General features: G+C 46.8%; 2 protein-coding genes across 2 annotated transcripts in view; both read right to left on the bottom strand.

The window, feature by feature from the left end:
• On the bottom strand, window positions 1–22,471 carry NOBOX (NOBOX oogenesis homeobox). The gene is made up of 9 exons (XM_087723058.1): window positions 22,420–22,471; window positions 18,415–19,146; window positions 12,467–12,573; window positions 10,881–11,002; window positions 10,534–10,655; window positions 8,077–8,353; window positions 5,187–5,518; window positions 2,702–3,046; window positions 1–71 (listed from the first exon to the last, which is right to left on the bottom strand). Exons 1-9 carry the CDS (start codon window positions 22,469–22,471, stop codon window positions 1–3), a joined length of 2,160 nt encoding a protein of 719 aa, XP_087579184.1.
• Window positions 22,472–26,394: 3,923 nt separating this feature from the next.
• LOC106548842 (uncharacterized) overlaps window positions 26,395–27,338 on the bottom strand; it is a 58,980-nt gene continuing 58,036 nt past the window's right edge. Inside the window, exon 15 of the mRNA XM_087722258.1 lies at window positions 26,395–27,017. Within this exon, the coding sequence (XP_087578384.1) occupies window positions 26,863–27,017 (155 nt within the window). The 3' untranslated portion in view covers window positions 26,395–26,862. The remainder of the gene's footprint in view (window positions 27,018–27,338) is intronic.

The following is a 27,338-nucleotide window of genomic DNA, read 5'->3' as shown; positions in this document are numbered from 1 at the left end:
TCAGGCTGTTTTTTCATCTCCCGCCTGGCGAGGCGAAAAAGTCAGTCGGGCCTTGCTGTCTTCCGAGAAATCTGAAAAGGATAAGGATCAGTGAGTCAGCTCAGTCTCGTGAAGGAATTGTCTGGGTGGAGGGAAGAGAGTTGAAAGCAACACGCAATCAAATGGAGGTTGGTCATGGAGGACATTATCTGAAGCTTGGGTTGTCTACAAAGCCCTCTATTTGGTGTCCTCCTTGGGTTCATCAGTGCAACACAACATGTCCCATCAGTGGTGGGGTTCAAAAACTTTTTGCTACTGGTTCTGTGAGTGTGGAGTGGCTTGGTGGGTGTGGTAGGGGAAGGATACTGCAAAATCTCCATTCCCTCCCCACTCCAGGGCAAGGCTACTGTAAAATCCACATTGCCTCCCCACTCCTGGGAAAGGATACTGCAAAGTCTCCATCCCCCCCCCCCACAAATCCTGGGGGAAGGATACTGTAAAATCTCCATTCCCTCCTCACCCACTACCCTGCTCTCCAGCTCCATTCCCCTGTCCAGGGCAACAGAAGAAGACCCAGCCGATTGGCTGGGACTCGAGAGACAGCAAATAGATGGGGGGGCGGAGCCAGCAAGAGGTGGTATTTTCCGGTTCCCCGAACTACTCAAAACGGTCCTCTACCAGTTCATCGGAACCGATCAGAACTGGCTGAATACCACCTCTGTGTCTCATGCTCCCTTCTTATCCATCTTCTATTGCAGTAAAGCAGGGGTGCGGAACAATGGCCCTTTTACGACTTGTGGACTTCAACTCCCAGAATTCCCGAGCCAGCCGTGCATTCTGGGAGTTGAAGCCCGCGAGTCATAAAAGGGCCATCGTTCCACCAACCTTGCAATAAAGGAACCAGCCCCAGGGAATGGGCAGGCAATTGAAAGGGTGGTTTTGGGTCATTGTGGGGTGGAATCCTGAAAGACCAACTAAGGGACCACAGTTGCAAGGCGATGGAGTTGACACCCCCCCCCCCAAAGGAAGTCTTTGCTTCTGTTATACACATTACATTATAAACATATGAAGAACGGCTGCAGGAACTGGGGATGTCTAGTTTAATGAAAAGAAGGACCAGGGGAGACATGATAGCAGCCTTCCAATATCTCAGGGGTTGCCCCAAAGAAGAGGGAGTCAAACTATTCTCCAAAGCACCTGAGGGAAGGACAACAAGCAATGGGTGGAAAGTAATTCATGGATGGAAAGCCAGCTGTGTGCAGCAGCTGCCAAAACAGCCAACACACTTCTAGGCTGCATAAACCGAGGGATAGAATCAAAATCCCATGAAGTGTTAATACCACTTTATAATGCTTTGGTAAGGCCACACTTGGAACACGGCATCCAGTTTTGGTCACCACAATGTAAAAAAGATGTGGAGACTCTAGAAAGATTGCAGAGAAGAGCAACAAAGATGATTAGGGGACTGGAGACTAAAACATATGAAGAATGGTTGCAGGAACTGGGTATGTCTAGTTTAATGAAAAGGACTAGGGGAGACATGATAGCAGTCTTCCAATATCTCAGGGGTTGCCACAAAGAAGAGGGAGTCAAGCTATTCTCCAAGGCACCTGAGGGCAGGACAAGAAGCAATGGGTGGAAACTTAATCAAGGAGAGAAGCAACTTAGAACTGAGGAAGAAATTTCCTGACAGTGAGAACTATTAATTAGTGGAACAACTTGCCTCCAGAAGTTGTGAGTGCTCCATCACTGGAGGCTTTCCTGATGTTCACTGGTACGTATGCGTGCCAGCCAGCTGGTCTTCGGGTTTCCGGTGCATATGAAGACCAGGTGGCCAGCGTGCGCATACCAGAGGTGGGTTCCTACCAGTTCAGACCAATTCGGCCAAGTAGGTAGTAACTCAGCTGGCCACACCCCTGAACTGGTTCTATCAGCGGCGCCATAGGTGGCGCCATCTTGGTTTTTTGCTTCTGTCCATGCACAGAACCTTTTTTACCTACTGTGCATGCGTGCATAGCGCGCATCAAGCGCGTCCCTGAGCGAAGCAGCAGCAGAAGAAGCCAGAACCCATCCCTGGCGCATACGCACTGGCTATATAGTCTTCGGATTTCCTGTACTCAGGTGTGTAGAGCAGGAAGTCGGCCTAGAAAACCTCCAAGGTCCCTTCCATTATTTTAGTTTCTGTCAGAGTAGCAGCTTTGGTTTCCCCAAATGGGTACTTGAGAGACCGCCTACTGCCAATTACCTCCACTCGACCAATTAGATCCCATAGATTAGGCCTCCTCCGAGTTCCATCTGCCGGTCAATGTCGACTGGCAACCACGCGGAGGAGAGCCTTCTCGGTGGCAGCTCCGACCCTATGGAACGATTTCCCTGTGGAGATTCGTACCCTCACCACCCTCCAGACCTTCCGCACAGCCCTCAAAACCTGGCTGTTCCGACAGGCCTGGGGTTAAAGACCGTAACCCACCCGAATTGTATGAATGTTGTGCTTTTAATGATGTACTGTCTTATGTGTTAATCTGTTTGTTTTCCCCTCCTTTTGAATTGTAAGCCGCCCTGAGTCCCCCCAGGGAAAAGGGCGGCATATAAATAAACTACTCTAAACTCTAAACTCTAAATGCTCCCCTCTTTTAAGGCTTCTTTTCTGGAAGAACGCACCCAAATTCTGACTGTCCTTATGTTGACCAGACACAGCAAGGGGAGCATCTTCTGCACCAACCTGGCAGCGGCACCCTCTCCATCTCCCGAAGACCATCGTCAGGATTGGAGGCCTCTTCTGCCAGCATCTTGGGCAGTGGCTGAGACGGGGGCTCCGGATTCGTTGGCACCAGTGGCTTGGTGGTAAACAGCAAGGTGGCACCAGGCCCAGGGGCCTTTGGCAGCTGGAGGAGGCAGGAGCTGGCAGGCAGGGTCTGGTTAGGGGCAAAGGGGGCCTGCTGGGCAGAGCCCCCACCAATCGTCGCCAAGCCAGAAAATGGTATCGGGGAAGAGAAGGAGTGGGTGAAGGATGGTCCTTGCATGGAAAATTCATTCCACGGGAAAGCTTGGAAAGCAGGGATGTAGCCTAAAGAAAGGAGGAAGAGAGAATCTCCACGTTAATCTGCTCCCGGGCACCAACAACATTCAACTAGCCCAGAAACAATTCTAACTAATGGCACAGGTGGTCCTCGGCTTACGACCGGATATTTCTGTTGCTAAGTGAGACAGTTAAGGGAGTTTTGCCCCACTTTTCCTTGCTAAGTGAAGCACTGCGGCTTTTTCAGTTGGTAACATGGGCGTTAAGTGAACCTGGCTCTGTCAGAATGTCGCAAAAAGGGGATCACGCAAGACACACGGCCCCCAGTTGATGATGAGATCGGTTTATCTTCCTTAGCATACTCCGGTGCGTCTTATAGTCTGAAAAATACGGTATGCAGAAGTGATTAGCTGCTCTCTCTTCCTGAATCCCCCAAATTTATTAAGTCTAAACCTCTTGTTGTACTAAAGGTTCTGAAGAACTGAAGAAGCTTCTTGGATGAGAAACGAAACATTTTCAAGGGGAGAAAACACACACACAAGGAAGCCCAGTTTCCTTTTGGAAAAGCAACTTTGGGACTTGGATGATTGAGAATCTCCATGGACAAACTTCTTGATATGGTCAGCCAGGACTGGCTCCACATTGTTGAAGGCTAATTATGGGATTCCCCCACAATCTCTTTGTTGAAGACAATGCAGGTAGTCCTCAACTTACGACAGTTCATTTAGTGACCGGTTCCAAGTTACAACGGCACTGAAACAAGTGACTTATCACCGTTTTTCACACTTACAATCGTGGCAGCATTCCCATGATCAAAATTCAGATGCTTAGCAACTGGTTCATATTTATGACGGTTGCAGTGTCCTGGGGTCATGTGATTTGCGGCCTTCAGACAGGCAAACTCAATGGGGAATCCAGATTCACTCAACCCACCGTGTTACTAACTTAATAACTGCAGTGTTTCACTTAACAACTGTGGCAAGAACAGTCGTAAAAGGTAAAGGTTCTCCTCGCACATACACTCTATTGCCAAAAGTATTCGCTCAGAACTGGTTCCGATTATATGGATGGGTGAGAGAATATTGTATGTCCTAGTCATTCCTTATTCTAGGGGGCGGTGCTCATCTCCGTTTCAAAGCCGAAGAGCCAGCTCTATCCAAAGACGTCTCCGTGGTCATGTGGGGCAGCCCTTGAAGAGCATTCGGAGACTTCAGCTTGTCCAGAATGCAGCCGCGCGAGCGATTGTGGGTGCACCTCGGTACACCCACGTTACACCTGTCCTCCGCGAGCTGCACTGGCTGCCTATTGGTCTTCGGATACGCTTCAAGGCGCTAGTCGTCACTTATAAAGCCCTTCATGGTATTGGACCTGGGTACTTGAGAGACCGCCTGCTGCCAATTACCTCCAATAGACCGATTAGATCCCACAGATTAGGCCTCCTCCGAATTCCATCCACTGGCCAATGCCGACTGGCCACCACCCGGAGGAGAGCCTTTTCTGTGGCTGCTCCGGCCCTCTGGAACGAGCTCCCCGTGGAGATTTGAACCCTCACCACCCTCCAGGCCTTCCGCAAAGCCCTTAAAACCTAGCTGTTCCGACAGGCCTGGGGCTAATGAGCTTTTGTCCCTCCTCGAATGGTATGGTTGTTGTGTGTTTTTAAATTGTGGTATTGTTTTGTTCGTGTTTTTTCTTTTCCTTATTTGTACCCCCCCCCCTTGACTTGGGTTGTGAGCCGCCCTGAGTCCCCTTTGGGGAAAAGGGCAGCATAGAAATATAATAAATTCAATTCAATTCAATTCAATGACTGAACACCAAAGGCGCATGGAACGCTGTTACCTTCCCACCAAAGGTGGTTCCTATTTTTCTACTTGCATTTTTACGTGCTTTTGAACTGCTAGGTTGGCAGAAGCTGGGACAAGTAACGGGAGCTCACTCCATTACAAGGCGCTAGGGATTCGAACCGCCGACCTTTCTGATCAACCAAGCTCAGCGTCTCAGCCACAGTTGTAAAATGGGACAAATCTCACTTAACCAATTTTTCACTCAGCAACAATACGTTTTGGGCTCACTTGCGGCCGTTAGCTTGAGGGGTACCTGTAACACCCACAAAGGGCCTTTGATTGCCTTTTCCCCACCCTTGAGGAAGAATCCCCAATACTGGATAGACCTTCATTTAGGAGATACTCACCTGAGCTCCCAGCTGATGGCTGTAGTAGGAGGTGAGTTCCTACGTGATTCTGTAGGAAACCTTGAGGACACTCAGCTGTTCCGTAGGTCACAAGTCCATTACTGCCAGGTAGCGAGAAAAATGTTGTGGACTTACTGGGTGTAGCCGTTGTGAGTCGGACACTGGGCAAGGTGTTGCCAGAAAGACGGATTGGGAAGTGAGGCATCTCGTGTTGGGAATACTGGCCGTGCGGATGCATACCGGGATGGCTATTTGGGTGGAAGCGGGGGGCTTCGAGGTTGATCGTAGGCTCCAGTTGCTCAGGGTAATTGCAGTCCATAGGAGAACTGATGCTCAAGTAAAAGAAAGAAAGAAATTCACCGGTTTAGAAGGACTACTGATGGGTCCCTTATATCAGAGGTGTCAAATACAAACCTGTGGGCTGGATCTGGCTCACAGGGTGCTTAGATCTGGCCCAAGAGCCACCCCGGAAACAGCCAACGGTGCCTCTGCCAGCAAAAACATGGCCCAGAGGAGTTTGCTTTCATCGGCAGAGGGCTATCAAAACGAACTAAAAGGAGAATTGTTTTCCCCTTTTGCATTTGAGCGTGTAAGATGGGACAGGAAAGGAGAAAGGGAACAAGGAAAGACAAAGAAAAAGAAGGAAAGACAGGAAGAGATCAAGGAAGGAAAAATAAGGAACGAGGGGAAGGGAGAAGGAAGGACGGAAGGACGGAAGGAAGGAAGGAAGGAAGGAAGGAAGGAAGGAAGGAAGGAAGGAACAAAGGAAGGAAGGGTCTGAGTGAAGTCCTGCCTTAGCCCTCACAGGTATCCCGTGACATGAGTAACATTAGGCTGGCCACGCCCACACCGCCCCCCTCCAAGGTCAAACACAACCCTGATGTGGCCCTCAATGAAATTGACTTTGACATCCCTACCTTGTATCATCATATAAAATTACTGAGGCTATTTCAAAGGGACTCTCTTAATACAGGTTGCCCTCAACTTACAACCATTCACTTAGTGGCCATTCAAACGGGCTGAAGAGTGATGTATGAGCCCACCATTTATGTGGCCGAGTGAGAAATTCGTTCAGTGGCTTTGGCCCCATTTTACGACTTTTCTTGCCACAGTTTGTTAAGTGACTCGCTGCGGTTGTTAAGTGAATCTCAGGCTTCTCTATTGACTTTTCTTTGTCACACTTATATGACCATCCCCATGATCACGTGATCGAAATTCGGACGCTGCTCTGATCTAGGCTTCCCCAAAAAAGCACAAAGCAGATTCCTGGTCCCGACAAAACCCCTTTTATTAAACAAATGTGAATTCCTCTTATTCACATTCAGCAAAGGCCTGGAGAACAGTCTTTCAAAGGTGTATTTATGACCACAGACCTCATCTAGCTTGGAAAGCTGCCATGTGAATATTTTCCAGATGAGGTGCTGTGCAAGGAAAGATTGGGCACAGTGTCTCTGAGATTCACGGACAGATCTTCACACTTCTGAGATGAATCTAATGACTGAAAGAACAAATTGTTTCCTGCAAAAGCCCCCTCCCCTTTCTCTCCTCTTTTGTTTCCTAGGGGGACGGCCAATCACCGTCCACCTGTGATTTTACTCCCAAGTCGCCCCTGATTTCTGAGCTGTTCTTTTGTTCTGGCAGCTCTGCGCATGCGCACACTGGGAACAGGCTCCAGCTGTTCCTCTGCCTCACTGATGTCTAGCTCCGAAGGCAGCTGGTAACTGTCAGACGGCCTCGGCCCCATCTCTGCCTCTGACACAGAGCCCTCGTCCGAGCCTTCTCCAGACTCCATGACTGGCCCATGCTCCTCCCCAACCTCCTCACTGTCTGACTCGGCTGTGAACTCTGCTGGCTACTGGCGGGCCACTATAGACACTTGGCAACTGGCATGCCTTTACAACGCAATGTCCTAACGTCATGTGAGCATTTTGGGACTTTCTCACCAGCAAGGACAATGGGGAAGCCAGATTCATTTAACTACTACGTGACTCACTTCTTAACCGCAATGATTCACTTAACAACCATGGCCAGAAAGGACATAAAATGGGGCAAAGCTCACTTAGCAATAGCAATAGCAATAGCAGTTAGACTTATATACTGCTTCATAGGGCTTTCAGCCCTCTCTAAGTGGTTTACAGAGTCAGCATATCACCCCCACAGTCTGGGTCCTCATTTTACCTACCTCGGAAGGATGGAAGGCTGAGTCAACCCTGAGCCGGTGAGATTTGAACCGCCGAACTGCAGATAACAGTCAGCTGAAGTGGCTGCAGTACAGCACTTTAACCACTGCGCCACCTTGGCACTTAATCATGGTGCTTGTTAACCGGGTTACCATGTGACCAGATCTGATTTTACAACCCTTTATGCAGGGTTTTTTAAATGACCGGTCATAAGTCAAGAACTATCTGTATTTCAGACTGCCCGATGCATCTTTTAGATAAGAAAGGCCTGTGACCCATTTGGGTCCGAATTCCAAAGAAGAGAGCCGGAAGCAATGGAGTGTAATCCCTTTTCTTTTCTGGTGATGGATCGTTATTGCTCCCTGGGGACTAAGTGTCAGAATATTCATGAACTGGCAGAGACATGGTAACAAGGTCAGCCAATGGGAGCTGAAAGAGTATGGAGTCTGGGTGTGGCTTAACTTCTGAGTCTCTACTGAGAACTGAAACAGAAACTAGTCTGCTCCCCTCTGCCTTGCGCTTGCTTGTAACTACTTCCACGTTGGAAGAATCTGCTGTTGGTATTGTACATTTGTTCATGCGTCATTATGTATATAAAGAAGTTAACGAATCCTGCTGAATCCGTTATCTGGGTGTGCTTTCTGGGTGCGATTTCTACTGCAAAGTGGCCAGGTGACCCCTTTTCCCCTGCTTCTGGGCCACCTGCTTACCTTTGACTCTGGACGCTGTAGATCAAGGCGTCGCTGGAGTTACTCTCTTGGCTGGAAGGGCTGCATTCACTGGCCAGGCTATCATCCAGAATCAACGGAACGATGTGGTGATTGGGGTTGAAGGCCACGTTGAGGGGAAGGTTGGTTCTGCGAATGGGTGGAGGGCTTGGGATGGCAGGAAAGAGCTCTTCCCGGAGGGACCCCAAGCAACCCTGAGAGGTGGAGCCTTTGGCCTGGATGGAGTCATAACAGCTCGTCTTGCCGGTAACCGAGGCAACTGCGAAGGAAGAAGAACAGAGGGAGATGACGGACAAATGGAAAGGCCGAGAGTGCCCAGCAATTGTTTGGCAGGAAAGGAATCTTGAAAGATATCTCGCCCCACTGCTTCCCAGAGGCATGTCGTCCGGTCATGGAAGACTTGTTTCTGGAGGATCAAGGAAACTACGATCAAGCGTTAAGAAGTCAACAGAGGACTCTGGCTCAACAGAAGCTTTCAAGATGGAGAGATAAAGTGGGCCATTGGCTGCCTTTTCAACTGGAGGAGGAAAAGCAAGTGCTTTAGCAGTTAGACTTATATACCGCTTCATAGGGCTTTCAGCCCTCTCTAAGCGGTTTACAGAGTCAGCATATTGCCCCCAACAACAATCCGGGTCCTCATTTTACCCACCTCGGAAGGATGGAAGGCTGAGTCAACCCTGAGCCGGTGAGATTTGAACAGCCGAACTGCAGAACTGCAGTCAGCTGAAGTAGCCTGCAGTGCTGCATTTAACCACTGCGCTACCTCGGCTTTGAACTTGAGTCAGATTAACAGAGTTGGAAGGGACCTTGTAGGTCATCTAGTCCAATCCCCCACCCAAGCAGGAGACCCTACACCATTTCTGACAGTCCACTCTCTTCTTGAAAGCCTCCAGTGATGAAGCTCCCACAACTTCTTATTTTTTGTAAATGTGTTTTTATTTTTCCATTTCATTTTCGTACAGTCACATATATACTGTGCATAACCGGGGCCATATAACATTAAACAACAAACACAGCCATTCCTCTTGTCGACAATACCCCCCAAAATAGAAACCCAATGTACCTCTTCGACCCTCCATACACCCTTTCTTTCGCCCCCCTCCAACTTCCCTTCTTCCCTCCATCATTCCCTTCTACCCTACTTCCCCTCCCACTCTACCACGCCTCTCTCCCGATAGCTCCCACAACTTCTGAAGGCAACTTCTGTTCCATGAGTTGACTGTTCTCAATGTCAAAAAGTTCCTCCTTATTTCCAGGTTGAATCTCTTCTTGTTCAGTTTCCATCCATTATTCCTTCTCTGGCCTTCAGGTGCTTTGGAAAATAGCTTGACCCCTCCTCCTCTCTGGGGCAGCCCCTCCAATATTGGAAGACTGCTATCATGTCTCCCCTGGTCCTTCTCTTCTCTAGACCAGCCATGCCCAGTTCCTGCAACTGTTCATCGTATGTTTTGGTCTCCAGTCCTCTCATCATCTTGGTTGCTCTTCCCTGCACTCTTTCTAGAGTCCCAACATCTTTTGCATAGTGTGGTGACCAAAACTGGATGCAGTACTCTAGGTGTGGTCTTACTAAGTCATAGCAACTGGACTTTTCTTTTCTTTTAGCTTTGAAAGGTTTCGCTGCTTCCCTATCCAAAATCTGAACATTATTATCTAAACCAAGGATATCTCCATTTGAGAACAGTCAAAGCAAGCTGTGGTTTTCAACCTCCCATCCCTCATTTTTATTTTGCAAGAAAGCTTGAGAGACCCATAGGGAAAACGTAAAGAAAAAACATTGCCCACCTGCCTTCCTTTTTTTCTGTTTATTTACTGGTAGATTAAAGGTGGGATAGAAATCTTAGCCACCATTAAGAGAGAAGAGATTATTGTCTTATGGTGCCATCTCATGGTTTAATATATTATTACTGCACAGTCCTCATTTCCTTCGGCTTGAAGAAGCTGAAAAACTTAGAAATCTCATCTAGCTGTGTCTCTGGCACTGGGCTTGGTTAACTTTTGGTTATTTTGGGGAAAACAGCAGGAGGAAAGGAGTGTTTGGTATATTCTCCATCTTAAGTTATTTATAAAAATAATAAAGCAATAGCAGTAGACTTATATACCGCTTCATAGGGCTTTCAGCCCTCTCTAAGCGGTTTACAGAGAGTCAGCATATTGCCCCCAACAATCCGGGTCCTCATTTTACCCACCTCGGAAGGATGGAAGGCTGAGTCAACCCTGAGCCGGTGAGATTTGAACCGCTGAACTGCTGATCTAGCAGTAGCCTGCAGTGCTGCATTTAACCACTGCGCCACCTCGGCTCATAAAGGCATTCAGCAGGTTCTGACCAGTTCTGGAGAACCGGTAGCGGACATTTTGAGTAGTTCGGAGAACCGGTAAATACCACCTCTGATTGATCCTGCCGCTATTTATTCTCTGCCTCCCAAGTCCCATCAGTCTCACCTGATGCAGTGGACAATGGGATGGACAGTCCAGAATAATTCATGGTTGCAGTACCCATTGTGACGGTGTTACGTTGATTGTTTGCCGGACCAGACAGCTGAGTCATAGCCATGACAGTCGTGCTGTAAGAAAAGGAAAACATTATGACATTAAAACAGTACCCAACTAGGTAACATCATCAGTGCTAGTGACTGGATTAGCACCGCTGATGTTACCTAATTTGGATAATGCACCATCTGGAAGAAAACCATCAAGCTCAGAGAGCACCAAGGACCCCCTTCAGCCCTTCAAATCTTGTAAGAAAGCACCAACAGCCATCCTGAAGGTAAGAGGCAGGGTCTCCTCACCCTTGTGGCATTCGCTGAGGATCCCCTGGTAAAGCTGGGGAGGTGAGAGAATATTTCTTATTGTTTTTCCCCATCAGTTTTTCTATTTTTCTCCACTTTGCCCGGCGATTCTGGAACCAGACCTAGGGGGAGGGAAAAAAAGGGGGGAAATCTTTAGCCAAAGAAAGTTCTTAAGACAGACAGAGAAGGATCCTTTAATCCAGTGTTTTTCAACCTTTTTGTGCAAAGGCACACTTTTTTCATGAAAAAAATCACGAGGCACACCACCATTAGAAAATGTTAAAAAAAATTAACTCTGTGCCTATATTGACTATATATAAAGTAATTTTCCCACGGCACACCTTACACTATGTCACGGCACACTAGTGTGCCGCAGCACAGTGGTTGAAAAACACTGCTTTAATCCAACCTTCTATGCCGGCTGGGAATTAGCAGGAAGCCTTCGACTTACAACAATTCACTTAGTGACTATTCAAAGTTACGACGACACCGAAAACTGTGACTTATGACCATTTTTCTCTATATCTCTATCTCTATTTCTGTGTGTGTGTGTGTGTGTGTGTGTATCCAGCATAACTCTGGAACGCCTCGAGCTATTTCAACCAAACTTGGTACACAGATGACTTACTCTCTGGAAACAAATACTGTGGGGGTAAGACACCCTTAACACCCCTCGGGGTGTGTATTCTGTTAAGATACAGCCTGTTGTGCCTTAAAATGGCTTCTACTGTACTGCCGTAAAGTGGCTTCTACTGTACAGCGCAGTGGAGTCATGGGAATGATCATTTTTCAGTTATAACCTTGGCAGCCTCCTTATGATAAAAAATTTAGACGCTTGCCGACTGGTTTGTATTTATGAGGGTCGCCGTGTTCTGAGGTTGTGGGATTCCCTGTCTCTGACCTTCTGACAAGCAGAGATTCAATGGGGAAGCCAGATTCACTTAACAACCGTGAGACTAACTTATCAACTGCAGTGATCCACTTAACAACGGTGGCAAGAAAAGTGGTGAAATGGGGCAAGATTCACTTAACAAATGTCTCTCTCAACAACAGAGAAGTTGGGCTCAACTGTGGTCATTAATTGAGGACTACCTGTTATTTGAACATGGGGTTGGGGAAGGGAGGCAGGATTAGTACAACTGCCTAAAATCAAACAGGCAGTCCTCATTCACCGAACAGAATTGGTAACCAGCAACTCGGTCATTAAGTGAAGCCATCACAAAGTGGAACCACAACTGGGATTACGATCTTACCTCAGCTTTACGAGCCTGCCAAAGTTGTCAATCTGAGGACTGGTGGCAAGTCATTTTTTTTTATCACCATCGTAACTGTGAGGATGCTGCAATGGTCGTAAGAGTGAAAAAATGCTCATAAAGCACTTTTTTCAGTTGTAACTTTGAACGGTCCCTATATGAATCGTTGTAGGTTGAGGACTACCTCCACTGACGTTGTGAATCTCTAAGAACATGGGAGGAGATCCTTGCTTCACGAATGATTAACTCTGGCTTGTTGTCCAGAAATGCTGGATGCAACATTTCTGGATAACAATGTTCTATCTTTCTACTGTTCAGTGGGGATCCACTCACCATAATGCGCTGTGGCGTCACACCAATCAAAGAAGAAATTTCTTGGCGCATCTCATTGTCAGGATAATGGTCTTCTTGGAATGCTCTCTCCAGCTCCTGTAGCTGCTCTGGAAATGAGATCGATCAATGAACAAAAGAATGTGAGGAAGCAACCAGGAAAAGAAAAGGAACCAGAGAGTTAGGGAAAGACCCCTGAGCTTTAAAGGAGTATGTTAAAATCTTTCTTTCTGTCTTTCTGTCTTTCTTTCTTTCTTTCTTTCTTTCTATCTATCTCTATCTATCTATATCTATCTATCCATCCATCCATCCATCCATCCATCCATCCATACATCCATCCATCCATCTATCTAGCATCTATCTATCTAGCATCTATCTATCTATCTATCTATCTATCTATCTATCTATCTATCTATCTATCTATCTATCTATCTATCTATCTATCATCTAATCTCTCTATCCATCCATCCATCTATACCTATCTCTCCATCTCTATCTATCTATCTATCTATCTATCTATCTATCTATCTATCTATCTATCTATCTATCTATCTATCATCCATCTATCTCTATCTCTCTATCCATCTCTCTCGATCTATTTATCCATCTCTATCTCTCTATCTCTCCATCTATCTATCATCTCTCTCTATCTCTATCTATCCATCTCTATCTATCTATCCATATCTCTCTCTCTCTCTACCTCTATCTATCTATCTATCTATCTATCTATCTATCTATCTATCTATCTATCTATCTAATCTATCTATCTATCTATATCTATCTATCTATCTATCTATCTAGCATCTATCTATCATCTAATCTCTCTATCGATCTATCCATCCATCCATCCATCTATACCTATCTCTCCATCTCTCCATCTCTATCATCTATCTATCTATCTATCTATCTATCTATCTATCTATCTATCTATCTATCTATCTATCTCTTTATCTATCATCTATCATCTATCTCTATATCTGTCTGTGTGTCTGTCTGTGTGTGTGTGTGTCTGTGTGTGTGTGTTCCAGCATAACTCTGGAAAGCCTCGAACAATTTCAACCAAACATAGCACACAGATGACTTACTCTCTGGAAACAAATACTCTGGGGGTAAGACACCCTTAACACCCCTCGGGGTGTGTGTTCTGTTAAGATACAGACTGTTGTGCCTTAAAATGGCTTCTACTGTACTGCCATAAAGTGGCTTCTACTGTACAGCGGTGGAGTCATGGGAATGGCTTCACTGTACTCCACAAGGGGGCTCTCTCTCATAAGGGGGGAAATCAAACATTAGAAATTACGTTTGGTCTGGACATTTCCCCCCTATAAATAAATACCTGAGCAATGCCGAGTTATCAGCTAGTATTCATTAAAGCACACAAACGTATCTCACCAAGAGCCATATTTCCCTTTCCCTTTATGCCCCATGGCACAAAGATCTCACAATGAGGGGCAGCTGAAACTGCCAAGAGGGCAACTCTTGAAAACATAACCTTGATAAAGGAATAATGCAAGAGTTAACATGCTGGACTTGTTGGTTGGAAAGCTGGCAGCTCAGGTTCGAGACCTGAGCACCATGTGGACGGGGTGAGCTCCTGTCCTCGCCTCAGCTCCTGCCAAGCTAGCACTTTGAAAGCATGCATATGCAAGTAGATAAATAGGTATCACTTCGACATATACTAGGATAGATACGATGTGTTAGACTTCAATGTAATGCGACTTCACATGTATACTGTTTTTCTTTCTTTAATTTCTCTGTTAAAATAGAATAGGTTAAGTACACTGACATATAGTGGAAATACACCAAGGCGAGAAGGAGTGGGATAGAAGAAAGATGGGTAGAGAGGGCGGGAGAGAGGATGGGAGGGAGGGTGAGAAGGAAGGGAGGGAGTGGATCGGGAGAGAGGAGTGGTAGAGGGGGAGGGGAAGTAGGGTAGAGGGGGATGATGGAGGGAAGATAGAAAGTTGGAGGGGGTGGAAGAAAGAGGTGTACGGAGAGTGGAAGAGGTATATTGGGTTTCTATTTTGGGGGGTATTGTTGACAAGAGGAATTGCTGTGATTATTGTTTAATGTTGTATGGCGCCGGCTATGCACAGTATATATGTGAGTGTATGAAAATGAAAAAATGGAAAATAAAAACCTTTTCACAGAAAAAAATAGGTATCACTTTGGTGGGAAGGTAACAGCACTCCATGAGGTCACGCTGGCCATATGACCACAGAAATGTCTTCAGACAGTGCTGACTCAATGGCCTTGAAATAGAGATAAGCACCTCCCCTCTGACTTGCGGAGTAAAATATTAAAAGCATTGTTAAGGGAAAGTAAACAAATCCTGGGGAAGAGGAAGACGTGAAGAAAGAACTAACTGGCTGAGGAATTCTGGGAGTTGAAGTCCACAAGTCTTAAAGTTGCGCACTTTGGAGATTCCTGCCCTATAACAATAAAGTTGCAGATGACACCAAGCTGGCAGGAATAGCCAACACTCCGGAAGACAGGCTTAAGACACAGAAGGGCCTTGACCGACCTGAACATTGGGCACAATCTAATAAAATGAAATTCAATGGTGAAGAGAGTAAGGTTCTACATTTAGGCCAGAAAAACGAAATGCACAGGTACAGTATAGGTGGTACCTTGCTCCATAGTAGTAATTGTGAGAGGGATCTTGGAGTTCTAGTGGAGAACCATTTAAATAGGAGCCAGCCGTGTGCAGCAGCTGCCAAAAAAGCCAACACAGTTCTAGGCTGCATAAACAGAGGGATAGAATCAAGATCACGTGAATTGTTAATACCACTTTATAATGCCACATTTGGAATACTGCATTCAGTTTTGGTCTCCACAAAGTAAAAAAGATGTGGGGACTCTAGAAAGAGCGCAGAGAAGAGCAACAAAGATGATTAGGGGACTGGAAGCTAAAACATATGAAGAACGGTTGCAGGAACTGGGTATGTCTAGTTTAATGAAAAGAAGGACTAGGGGAGACATGATAGCAGTCTTCCAATATCTCAGGGGCTGCCACAAAGAAGAGGGAGTCAAGCTATTCCCCAAAGCACCTGAAGGCAGAACAAGAAGCAATGGGTGGGAACTAATCAAGGAGAGAAGCAACTTAGAACTGGGGAGAAATTTCCTGACAGTTAGAATAACTAATCAGTGGAACAAATTGCCTCCAGAAGTTGTGAATGCTCCAACACTGGAAGTTTTTAAGATGTTGGATAACTATTTGTCTGAAGTGGTGTAGGGTTTCCAGCCTAAGCAGGGGGTTGGAGTAGAAGACCTCTAAGGTCCCTTCCAGCTCTGTTATTCAATTCTATTCTAAGTAGTATTTCTGAAATCCTAGAGCCGAGGTGGCGCAGTGGTTAAACGCAGCACTGCAGGCTACTTCAGCTGACTGCAGTTCTGCAGTTCGGCTGTTCAAATCTCACCGGCTCAGGGTTGACTCAGCCTTTCATCCTTCCGAGGTGGGTAAAATGAGGACCCGGATTGTTGTTGGGGGAAATATGCTGACTCTGTAAACCGCTTAGAGAGGGGCTGAAAGCCCTATGAAGCGGTATATAAGTCTAACTGCTATTGCTATTGCTATGTTTCCTGACCTGCCTGCCTTAAAGAGCTGAGAGGAGGAGATAATCTTCAGTCTTCCAGCTCCTTCAGACAGATCCTTTTTACTGGCCACCTGGGTGGAAATTTGTGTGGCTGGGAGTGATTGCTGGTTTCTTCAAGCTACAAGGTCAAGGCCGGGCTGGGAAGAAATCATGTTGAACAGGAATCTGGGTAACGAATTGTTTTTTTGCAAATTCAAGCTGTTTGAAAAGGCTGCTTAATGGCTTGAGGAGACAAACGCTACTTCTGATTCCCAGTTTTCATCTGCTTTCCAAACTCAATACGTCCACATGGAAATTAAGGTAAAGGTTCCCCTCATTCATATGTGCTAGGCGTTCCCGACTCTAGGGGGCGGTGCTCATCTCTGTTTCAAAGCCGAAGAACCAGCGCTGTCCGAAGACGTCTCCATGGTCATGTGGCCGGCATGACTAAATGCGAATGCTATGGAAGGCTGTTACCTTCCCACCAAAGGTGGTTCCTATTTTTCTACTTGCATTTTTATGTGCTTTTGAACCGCTAGGTTGGCAGAAGCTGGGACAAGTCACGGGAGCTCACTCCTTTATGTGGCGCCAGGGATTTGAACCGCTGAACTGCCAACCTTTCTGATCGACAAGCTCAGTGACTTAGCTGCTGAGCCCCCTAAAAATTAGAAGACACCAAAAAATGCCCAAGGAAACCAGGGGACAGTGGTTTTGTTCCAAGACCTTCTGGTTAAATGGGAGATTACAGATAGTCCTCGATTTACAACAGATCATTTAGTGACCATTCTTATGACCGTTTTCCACACTTATGACCATTGCAGCCTCCCCATGGTCATGTGATCAAAATTCACGTTTGGCAACTGACTCACATTTGCGACCATTGCAGCGTCCTGGGGTCACCAATGATCCCTTTTTGCGACCTTCAGACAAGCAAGAGTCGATGGGGTACCAGGTTCACTTCTCTGCTTTATTATTTACCGTATTTTTTGAACTATAAGATGCACTAGAGCAGTGGTAGTTAACCTGGTCTCTACCGCCCACTAGTGGGCATTCCAGCTTTCATGGTGGGCGGTAGGGGTTTTGTCCAATACTGAAGCACTTTCCTTTTTTTAATTTTAATTGACTTTAAAAAAAAAATTTCATAGCATTATTTAAAAACATTTTCATTAGGTTTTCATAAAATCACCATCACTGTGGAACCGGTGGGCGGTTAGAAAATGTTACTGCTAACAGAGATACAAAAGTGGGTGGTAGGTATAAAAAGGTTGAGCCGAGGTGGCACAGTGGTTAAATGCAGCACTGCAGGCTACTGCTAGATCAGCAGTTCAGCGGTTCAAATCTCACCGGCTCAGGGTTGACTCAGCCTTCCATCCTTCCGAGGTGGGTAAAATGAGGACCCAGATTGTTGGGGGCAATATGCTGACTCTCTGTAAACCGCTTAGAGAGGGCTGAAAGCCCTATGAAGCGGTATATAAGTCTACTGCTATTGCTATTGCTACTTCAGCTGACTGCAGTTCTGCAGTTCGGCTGTTCAAATCTCACCTGCTCAGGGTTGACTCAGCCTTTCATCCTTCCGAGGTGGGTAAAATGAGGATCCGGATTGTTGTTGGGGGCAATATGCTGACTCTGTAAACCACTTAGAGAAGGCTGAAAGCCCTATGAAGCGATATATGTCTAACTGCTATTGCTATTGCTACCCCTGCACTAGAGTATAAGATGCATCAAAATTTTGAAGAGGTAAATTTAAAAAAAAGGTTTTGCACTCTGCAGGCCTCCCAAACTCTCTGCACGCCACATTTTTTTGTGAAAAACAGGACATGCAGAGAGATTGAGAGGCCTGAAAAATGCTCCTGGGGGGGGGGTAGGGCAAAAACGAGCAAAAAACGGGCTGTTTTTTCGTGAAAACAGGCCCGTTTTTTGCCCCCCAAAAAGGGCATGCCAAGCCTTTAGGAGGCTTGTAAAGTGCTCCTGGGGGTTGGGGGGGCAAAAACGGGAAAAAAACGCCCCGTTTTTCGCTCGTTTTTACCCTCCCCAGCCCCTAGGAGTACTTTGCAGGCCTCCCAAACCCTCTGCATGGCCATTTTTGTGAAGGGGGCCTGGTTTCCGGAGGCCAGAAATGCTGTATTCAGTGAATAAGACGCACCCAGATTTTCACCTTCTTTTTTGGGGGGGGAAAGGTGCGTCTTATACTCCGAAAAATACGGTAGTTATCAACTGCAGGGGTTCGCTTAACAACAGTGGCAAGAAAGGTCGTAAACCGGGGCGAAATTCAAGAAAACAAACGTCTCACTTCGCAAACCGTTGGGCTCAATCGCCGAGGACTGCCTGCGGCGCCAAATCATACAAACCCATCATGATGGATTCTTTGTAACTTACTCTCGTTGTAGAAAGTCCGTGTTTTCTTCCGAGCTGGTGGAGCGGGTTCTTTGGAGATTTCTAGCAAACCCGGATCGTCTCGATCCTCAATTCCAGCCACGTTGTCTTTGGATACCAGAACCGAACAGAGGCTGGAAGAGGGCGGGCCCACATTATTGGCTGTCGTGCATCTGGCAGACCTACGTGTGGGATTGAGGTTCTGGTTGACATCTGGATTTTGTTCCTTTTCCATCCCGACACACGAAGCATTTTGGGAAGCCCTTGCAGAGAGCTTCTTTGCTTTCTTTTTGATCTTCTCCTTTTCGGTCCCGTTCAAGCTGCCCAAGTCTACTTTTTCTTCTGATATGGAAGGGTGGACAAGTTCTTGGTTAGGTCCGGTTTCGGAACTTGGAGGGTCAACGTTCATGTCACCGCAGCTGGCCCTTGGATTGGCAGCTTGGTAGAAAGCGAATGGATGGGAATCTAAAGACATCAGCTGCACAAGAGGGGAACCAGGCTTATGGTCTAGATAGTGCTCTCCGTCTCCTTTCTCTTCCTCCTTGGAAACTTCAGGGCTCCCTTCTTTTTTCAGGATCTTTCCAAGGGGATCCCCAAGGATCACGGCATGATCCAAGGAGCTGCTTTGAGCGCTAACCTCATTCATGAGGTTTTCATTTGGAACCAACTGTTCTGTGCACAGAAGTGACTCACTCACTCCTTCCTCTTCTGGCTCCTCAAATTCAACCTTGTACACTAATAATGAAAAGAGCCCAGGTTATCATTCACACCAGAAAACCAAACCAACCAACCAAAAAGTTTATTGTTTTAAAATTATAAAGTGGAAAGGCAGTAGAAGACGAACAGACGACCAGGAGAATTAACCAGTGGTGAAATTCAAACTTTTTTTTTACTACCGGTTCTGTGGGTGTGGCTTGGTGGGCGTGACAGGGGAAGGATACTGCAAACTCTCCATTCCCACCCCACTCCAGGGGAAGGATACTGCAAAATCTCCATTCCCTCCCCACTCCAGTGGAAGGATATTGCAAAATCTCCATTTCCTCTCCACTCCAGGGGAAGGATACTGCAAAATCTCCATTCCCACCCCACTCCAGGGGAAGGATACTGTAAAACCTCCATTCCCACACCACTCCAGAAGAAGGATACTGCAAAATCTCAATTCCCACCCCATTCTCGGAGAAGGATACTGCAAAATCTCCATTCCCACCCCACTCCAGGGGAAGGATATTGCAAAATCTCCATTCCCTCCCCACTCCAGGGGAAGGATACTGTAAAATCTCCATTCCCTCCCCACTCCAGGGGAAGGATACTGCAAAATCTCCATTCCCTCCCCACTCCAGGGGAAGGATACTGCAAAATCTCCATTCCGACCCCACTGCAGGGGAAGGGTACTGCAAAATCTCCATTCCCTCTCCACTCCAGGGGAAGGATACTGCAAAATCTCCATTCCCTCCCCAGTCCAGGGGAAGGATAATGCAAAATCCCCATTCCCACCCCATTCCAGAGGAAGGATACTGCAAAATCTCCATTCCCACCCCATTCCAGGGGAAGGATATTGCAAAATCTCCATTCCCACCCCACTCCAGGGGAAGGATACTGTAAAATCTCCATTCCCTCCCCACTCTAGGGGAAGGATACTGTAAAATCTCCATTCCCACCCCACTCCAGGGGAAGGATACTGTAAAATCTCCATTCCCTCCCCACTCCAGGGGAAGGAAACTGCAAAATGTCCATTCCCACCCCACTCCAGGGGAAGAATATTGCAAAATCTCCATTCCCACCCCACTCCAGGGGAAGGATATTGCAAAATCCCCATTCCCTGGGATTCAGGAGGAAGATAATAGATGGGGGTGGGGCCTGTCAGATGTGGTATTTACCAGTTCTCTGAACTACTAAAAATGTCCGCTACCGGTTCTCCAGAACTGGTCAGAGCCTCTGGCTTGCAGGTCTCAGAGGCCCCAAATGCCAGAGGCCCACACTTCCTTTGAAAGAGGGAAAATTTTGCAGAAGGACCGTAGCAACTCCATGCAGGGGGCGGGAAAACTGAGAAAATGCAACTGTAGGAAACCGATGCAACAGAAAGCTCCATGGACTACCAACCAGCATCCTGGCTTGGATGGGAACCCAGATTGTTTGTGGGAAACTCTGTTAACCGCTTAGCAAGCACTGTAAAATAGTGGTATATAAGTCTTAAATGCTATTCCTCCCCCCTCTGGCTCTGTACAGAGATGAGGAAAAGAAATAGCTCTTCGTCCTTCCAAGTTCAGGGTTCCCAACTTTTTCTGTACCTACCCGCACCCCTAAAACACTTCTGGTGTATTCCTGCACCCCTTAAAAATAAAACAAAAAAACCTCCCCTCAAATGCAGAGATCATAAAAAAAAGGTGCTAGAATGCGCAGAAATGGATAAATTAACAATGGAACTAAGGGATAGAGAGGAAACAGTATTACAAGACATGGAATAGGTGGTATAATTGGCTAGAAAAGAGATGTAAAATTAATGCATGATTAATGCATAGAAAGTATAACAGAAGGAAATGGTATACTATAAATGAGTAACTATGAAATAAGGAGGTGTATATGTGTGTGTGTGTGTGTGTGTATATATATGTATATGTGTATATGTATGTATATGTATGTATGTGTATGTATGTATGTATGTATATATATATATGTGTGTGTGTGTTTTATTTGTGCTGATAAATAAATAAAGGGAGACTAGTATAGACTAGTATTTATTTATCAGCACAAATAAAAAAACCACAAATATAACAAAGGCAACAGTAAAAATATTGGGTTTCTGTCGTGATGGACTCTTGTGATGAGCCGATTGACAGATGATGGAAGCAGTTAGCTTCCTCCCATAATTGGGGCTTACCAGGGGTTGTAAAAAATCTTATATATACATATATATATATACATATATACACACACACATATATATATATATTTTACAACCCCCGGTATGCCCAAATATGGGAGGAAGATCACTACTTCCATTCTCTGTCCTTGGCTTGTCACAAGAGATTCCCAGTAAGGGTATGGCTAGCTGATGAGAGCTAAATATAAATATATATATATATAAAACAACAGGCCTTAGAATGGAAAACTCGAAATTAGAATATATATATATACCGATAATGAAAAGCTGCAAACTGTAATTTTAATGTTTTAAAAAATGTTGACTAAAGTTATTTAAAATAAATAAATAATGATGTGCATATCATTGCACATTATAACGATACACCTAGACTATCATGTTGAAACTTCTAAACCCAAGTTTTGACACCCCCAAGGGGGTGCAAATACACACACACTCACACACACACATATCTTTGGGAAGCCCTGTTCTAGTTTATCCCCTGGGAAGGAAATTAAGTTTGCCTTTGTTGCAACACAACCAAGGATATCCAAGACTCCTTTCCCGGAACTGAGCCTTCTCGCTCACCCAGAGGCTTCCCACGTTACCTTACGCGGTGGCTGGGCTTAATCAGGGTTTCATCTCAAACAAACCACGGTGCAATTTTTTTTCCCCGGGAGCCCCCAAGTCGTGTTGCCATTTCATTCTTTGCGAGGAAGGCGTGGTAGGGGGTTCACACAAGGCAGGACACCCACCCATTTCCAAGGCAAGCTCACTCCACCTGGATCCTTCCCACCGGGAGGGGGGAGTGGGAGAAGTCCACCCCCACAGCCCCTGGCTCTCAGCATTTCGTGGGGGTGGGGTGGGCTTGTGGGACCCCTCCCCATTGCAAAGCAGAGCGCTTTCCCACGCTATTGCTGCGGCGGAGCAAAACTTGGTCGTGGATACTTAGCCGCGTTTCCTTTCCTAATGGGACGCGCGCGGGGGGCTCAAAGACCCTGGACCCCCAAAAGCAGCCGGGAGCCAGGCAGCTGCGCCCCTCGCCCACCCACCCCCGGCCTTTCGTGGAGCAGCCACGCAAGCAAAGGGAGTCCGTGGGGCAGAAAGGGAGAGGGGGGGGCAGAGGGGCCCGGGGCCCTCCGCGTTACCCGCATCTTGCTGGGAGAGCCGCTGCTGCGCTGCGCGCCCATCCATCGCCATCCCGTCCCAGCTTAGGACCCGCGTGCGCGGAGCAGCCTCCGGGAAGTCCGCGAGATGCGACCCCGTAGCCAGGGGGCGCCAGAGGACGGACTGAACCAGCCAGGAGTTCTCATTAAAGACACCTGTGCGGCCAGATGTTCGGTCGGGGTGGGGGGGAAGAGAGTCATCCTCCCGGCTAGCTTGGAACGGGGCAGGTGGCCGGCGGAGGTGCCTCGCAGGTGGGCGAGTTCGGGAACGGGACGCCGGGACGGTCAAGGCTGCTCGCGCTTGCGACGGCTTTGGAAGTCTTTTACGGATGGACAGAGGTGGAAGGGACCTTGTAGGTCATCTAGTCTAACCCCCCCTCCCCAAGCAGGGGAGCTTCCCTTCCGAAGTTGAACCACAATTGTCATTTCTGTTGCTACGCAGGACAGATATTCAGTGAATCGTGCCCCGTTTTATGACCTTTCTCGCCACGCTTGTTTAAGCAACGTGGTTGTTAAGCGAACCTTGGCTTCCCCATTGATTTTGCTGGCTAGAAAGTCGCAAAAGTGATCGGACATCGTGACTCCTAAACACGTGCCAGGGGCCAAATGAATTTTGATCACATGTGTCTGGGGATGCTGCAACAGTCCTGGGCGTGAAAAATGAGACCTTGTAGGTCATCTAGTCCAACCCCCCCCCACTCAAGCAGGAGAGCTTGCCTTTGGGAGTTGGGGCTTCATCACTGGAGGCTTTCAAGAAGAGACAGGACTGCCATCTATGGTGCAGGATCTCCTGCTCGGGCAGGGGGTTGGACTAGATGACCTACAAGGTCCCTTCCAACTCTTTGTCAAGCTGTAAAGGCTTCCAAAGTCGTAGCAAGTCGCTGCCATCTTGCACCATTTGACAGATGGCAGTCTAGTCTCTTCTTGAAAGCCTCCAGTGATGAAGCTCCCACAACTTCTGAAGGCAACTTCTGTTCCATCGGTGGATTGTTCTGTCAGAAAGTTCCTCCCTATTTCCAGGTTGAATCTCTCCTTGTTAAAGTTTCCATCCATTATTCCTTGTCTGCCCTTCGGATGCTTTGGAAAATAGCTTGAACCCCCACACTCCTCTCTGTGGCAGCCCCTCAACTATTGGAAGACTGCTATCCTGTCTCCCCTGGTTCTTCTCTTCACTAGACTAGCCATGCCCAGTTCCTGCAACCGTTCATCATATGTTTTAGCCTCCAGTCCCCTCATCATCCTGGTTGCTCTTCTCTGCACTTTTTCTTAAAATCTCAACATCTTTTTTTATAGTGTGGTGACCAAAATTGGATGCAGTACTCTAGTAGTAGTCTTACTAAGGCTTTATAAAGCCGGACGTAAGATTGGCCCTCCTGGCTCTCCACTGTTGGACAGCTATGTTTCACCCCTTCTAGGGGGTGTGCAGCCCGGTGCCTCTGCCCGCTTCCAGCACTGGATCGTGTGCTGCTGAACCCCGAATCATGTTTTCCATTTCAGAAGTAGTTTTTAGGTAGCACACGGGGGGTCTCCCTCTCCTCCGGCGTTTGCGAGACTTCTGGAACAAATTTCTCTCCCCGGTTTAAATGGGTCCCCGAGACAATGATGCGCGCTGTTATGAGACCCCAGGCAAATAGTTGTCGGCCAACATCCTCGGCACGAATGCGCAAATAGGTTACTGAGCCGAGGTGGCGCAGTGGTTAGGGTGCAGTACTGCAGGCCACTTTAGCTGACTGTGATCTGCAGCTGAGCGGTTCAAATCTCACCAGGCTCAAGGTCGACTCAGCCTTCCATCCTTCCGAGGTGGGTGAAATGAGGACCCGGACTGTGGGGGCAAGTTGCTGACTCAATGTGCTAAAAAAATTTGTAAACCGCTTAGAGAGGGCTGAAAGCCCTATGAAGCGGTATATAAGTCAAATAAATAAATAAATAAATAAATAAATAAATAAATAAACAAACAAACAAACAAACAAATAAATAAATACTGCAATTCAAAAGTAGTGGAAACCTAGTCAAATTCAGTGGGGTTGACTTCAGAGCACCTTTTGGGCCAGGGGTCTCCAACCGTGGCAACTTTCAAGACTTGTGGACTTCAATTCTTAGAACTCCCAGAATTCTGGGAGTTGGAAGTCCACAAGTCTTAAAAGTTGCCAAGGTTGGAGACCCCCCCTATTTTAGGCTGCCCAGGAAGGTTGCACAATTTATTTTAGAAATTTTATATTGCCAGCTGCTTGCACATAGCGACTCAAGGAGGCTTTTGTGGATGTAAAAACTATAGGAAAGAAGGAGGGAGAAGGAAGGAAGGAAGAAAGGAAGGAAGGAAGGAAAAGGAAAGGAAAGGAAAGAAAGATGAAAGGGAGGAAAGAAAGAGAAAGAAAGAAAAAGAACAAAGGAAAAAAAAATAATAAATTAGTAAAGTAATAAAATAACCCCCCACCACCACCTTGGAGGTCTTCTAGCCCAACCCCCTGCCCTTACTGGACTTGGAAACCGCTTCTGAAGGTTTTGCTCAAAACTGGGGGGAAAAAATTGAAACTTTGATTTTAAGTTTCATTGATGGGAATGATTTTGTCGTTATAGAAACGACTTGGAATGTCGTCAGATGCAAAACAAGAGGTTGCGTTTCTTTTTTCTTGCACCCTTCTGCACTGAAAAAAACTGGGAAGTTGTTCCTTTTTTTTTTCTTTGCACCTTTCTCCTCCTTTCTTTCACTTTTAAAAATCTTGTTTTCTTTCTATCTCTTAATAAAATGATTTTAAAAAAAAGAGAAGGAAGGTCAAAACCACTAGTTTTCTTTTTTTTTAATAGAACAGAAGAAGAGAGTGGGATGGGACTTTGGAGGTCTTTTAATCCACACATACACACACCCTACTCCAGCGGAGCCTCTCTACCCATGATGGCAGCGCCTTCTGTGGGCAAGTGAGCCGTCCCACCACTTCCGCTCCGCCGCACATGCGCGGGTGCCTCCCACCGGCCACCGGGTTGTCGGGTCTCTGCCATGCATGTGCGAGGGGTGTGGGAGGCGCATGCGTTCGTCTGTGGCATATGTGCGTGCACAGGGGGGATGGCACATGCTTTCCACATTGGCCCTTTGGCCACTGGGTCTGGAAAAGGTTAGCTATCATTGCTCTATGCCTTTCCAGACAAGTGGCTGTCCAGGCTCTTCTTAAAGACCTCCAGTGATGGAGCAGCTAAAACTTCTGGAGGCAACATGTGTTCCACTGGTTAATTGTTCTCACTGTTAGGAAATTTCTCCTTAGTTCTAAGTTGCTTCTCTCCTTGATTAGTTTCCATCTATTCCTTCTTGTCCTGCCCTCAGGTGCCTTGGAGAATAGTTTGACTCCCTCTTCTTTGTGGCAACCCCTGAGATATTGGAAGACTGCAATCATGTCTCCCCTGGTCCTTCTTTTCACTAGACTAGACTTGACTTATCCAATTCCTGCAACCTTCAATTTCTATTCTTAATCCTGTTCCTTTAATACCACCCAACGTGCAGAAATTAAAAACAGGTAAAAACTTTCCTTCCTTCTCATTAGGTGGCCATGAGAAGGAAGGACTCACTGGAGAAGAGCCTGGGAAAGACTGAGGGCAGAAGAAGAAGGGGACAACAGAGAATGAGGTGGCTGGATGGAGTTACCAAAGCAGTGGGTGTGAGCTTAAATGGACTCCGGAGGATGGTAGAAGACAGGAAGGCCTGGAGGAACATGGTCCATGGGGTTGTGATGGGTCGGACACGGATTCGCAACTAACAACAAAACTTTCCTAGTGAACAAAATCAAGTGTTTCCCTTGAGAAATGTGCAGGCGCAGACACGTGTTGGGGGGCTGCAAAAGGGATCAGAGCCACATCAGAACGCCAATCATGCTAGAAACCTGGACCTAATTTTTTTTTCCCGCCAGCCGTTGCTGTAACGTCTTTCTTTCTTTGGTGGGAACATTATTATTTCGCACGATGCTAAAATGGAAAGAAAAGGCCATTTATATCCGAATACCACAAAGTGTATTTTCCCCCTACTGCATTCTGCTAGACAGTCCAAAGCCCGTTCAAATATTAACATTTTAGCCTCAACATCTTTCTGTGAGGTGGGCTAAAGCGTTTTCTTTATAATTTTTTTTGCAAGAGCTGAAGCAAACTCCCTGGCCGGCGGATTTGTGCATTTAAACATGGCAGAGCAAAGCTCAGTTTTTCAGAAGATCTTTGTCCGTTTCCTTGGCTCTTCCTCTTCTCCGCAACCAGAAGAAAAACCATGCAGTTCTTTCCTCCTGCTTTTTCCAACAGGGGTGACAGACTGGCATGACCGATGCCAGTGACAGCAGCTTGTGCTTTGCCCCTTCAAGTCTCGTCTTTGACACGCGCAGTTTAACACCTTGCAACGTCCTCCTGGGTTGGAGGGACAGGGTGGAGGGTCATCTGGAGAAAGGGGATCTTTTATCTCCGGCGAAAGACCTGCTGTTTGGCGTTTTTGACCCGCTGCTCCTCCTTCAGGTTCATCTGCCGGATTTGCCTGCTGGAGATAACCTCCACGTGATCGAAAGGAAACCAGCCTCTCTCTCCGTCGGAGAGCTTCACGCCTTTAATCCAGCCTACGGAGAGATCAAAAGCAAAGTGTTTGGAGGACAACGCGCCGTGATTTTGTGCATTGCAACTTTGTCTTGTCATCCCTAAAAATTAAGCGCCTTAACGCACGTGTTCCCCTGATGTATAAAGGATGGCTCTCTATACCTGGTCAATGTCCCTACCTTGTTTTCCCTGAAAATAAGTGTCAACTTGTAAAAGCATTTCCATGCCTGTTTATCAAGTTGACATTGGAGGAGAGCGGGGAGAGAATTCCACGCATACCTTCGGCTGGGGTCGGATCTCAGATATCTACAGTAGGTGTGTGCAGTGGTGGGATTCAGCCGGTT

This window comes from Thamnophis sirtalis, unplaced genomic scaffold (assembly GCF_051295495.1).
Source record: "Thamnophis sirtalis isolate CommonGarterSnake01/CBP01778 unplaced genomic scaffold, rThaSir2_p1.2 scaffold_9, whole genome shotgun sequence".
Taxonomy (NCBI): domain Eukaryota; kingdom Metazoa; phylum Chordata; class Lepidosauria; order Squamata; family Natricidae; genus Thamnophis; species Thamnophis sirtalis.
Note: the sequence above shows the minus strand (reverse complement) of the source record. Positions and strands in the feature narration are given on the sequence as shown.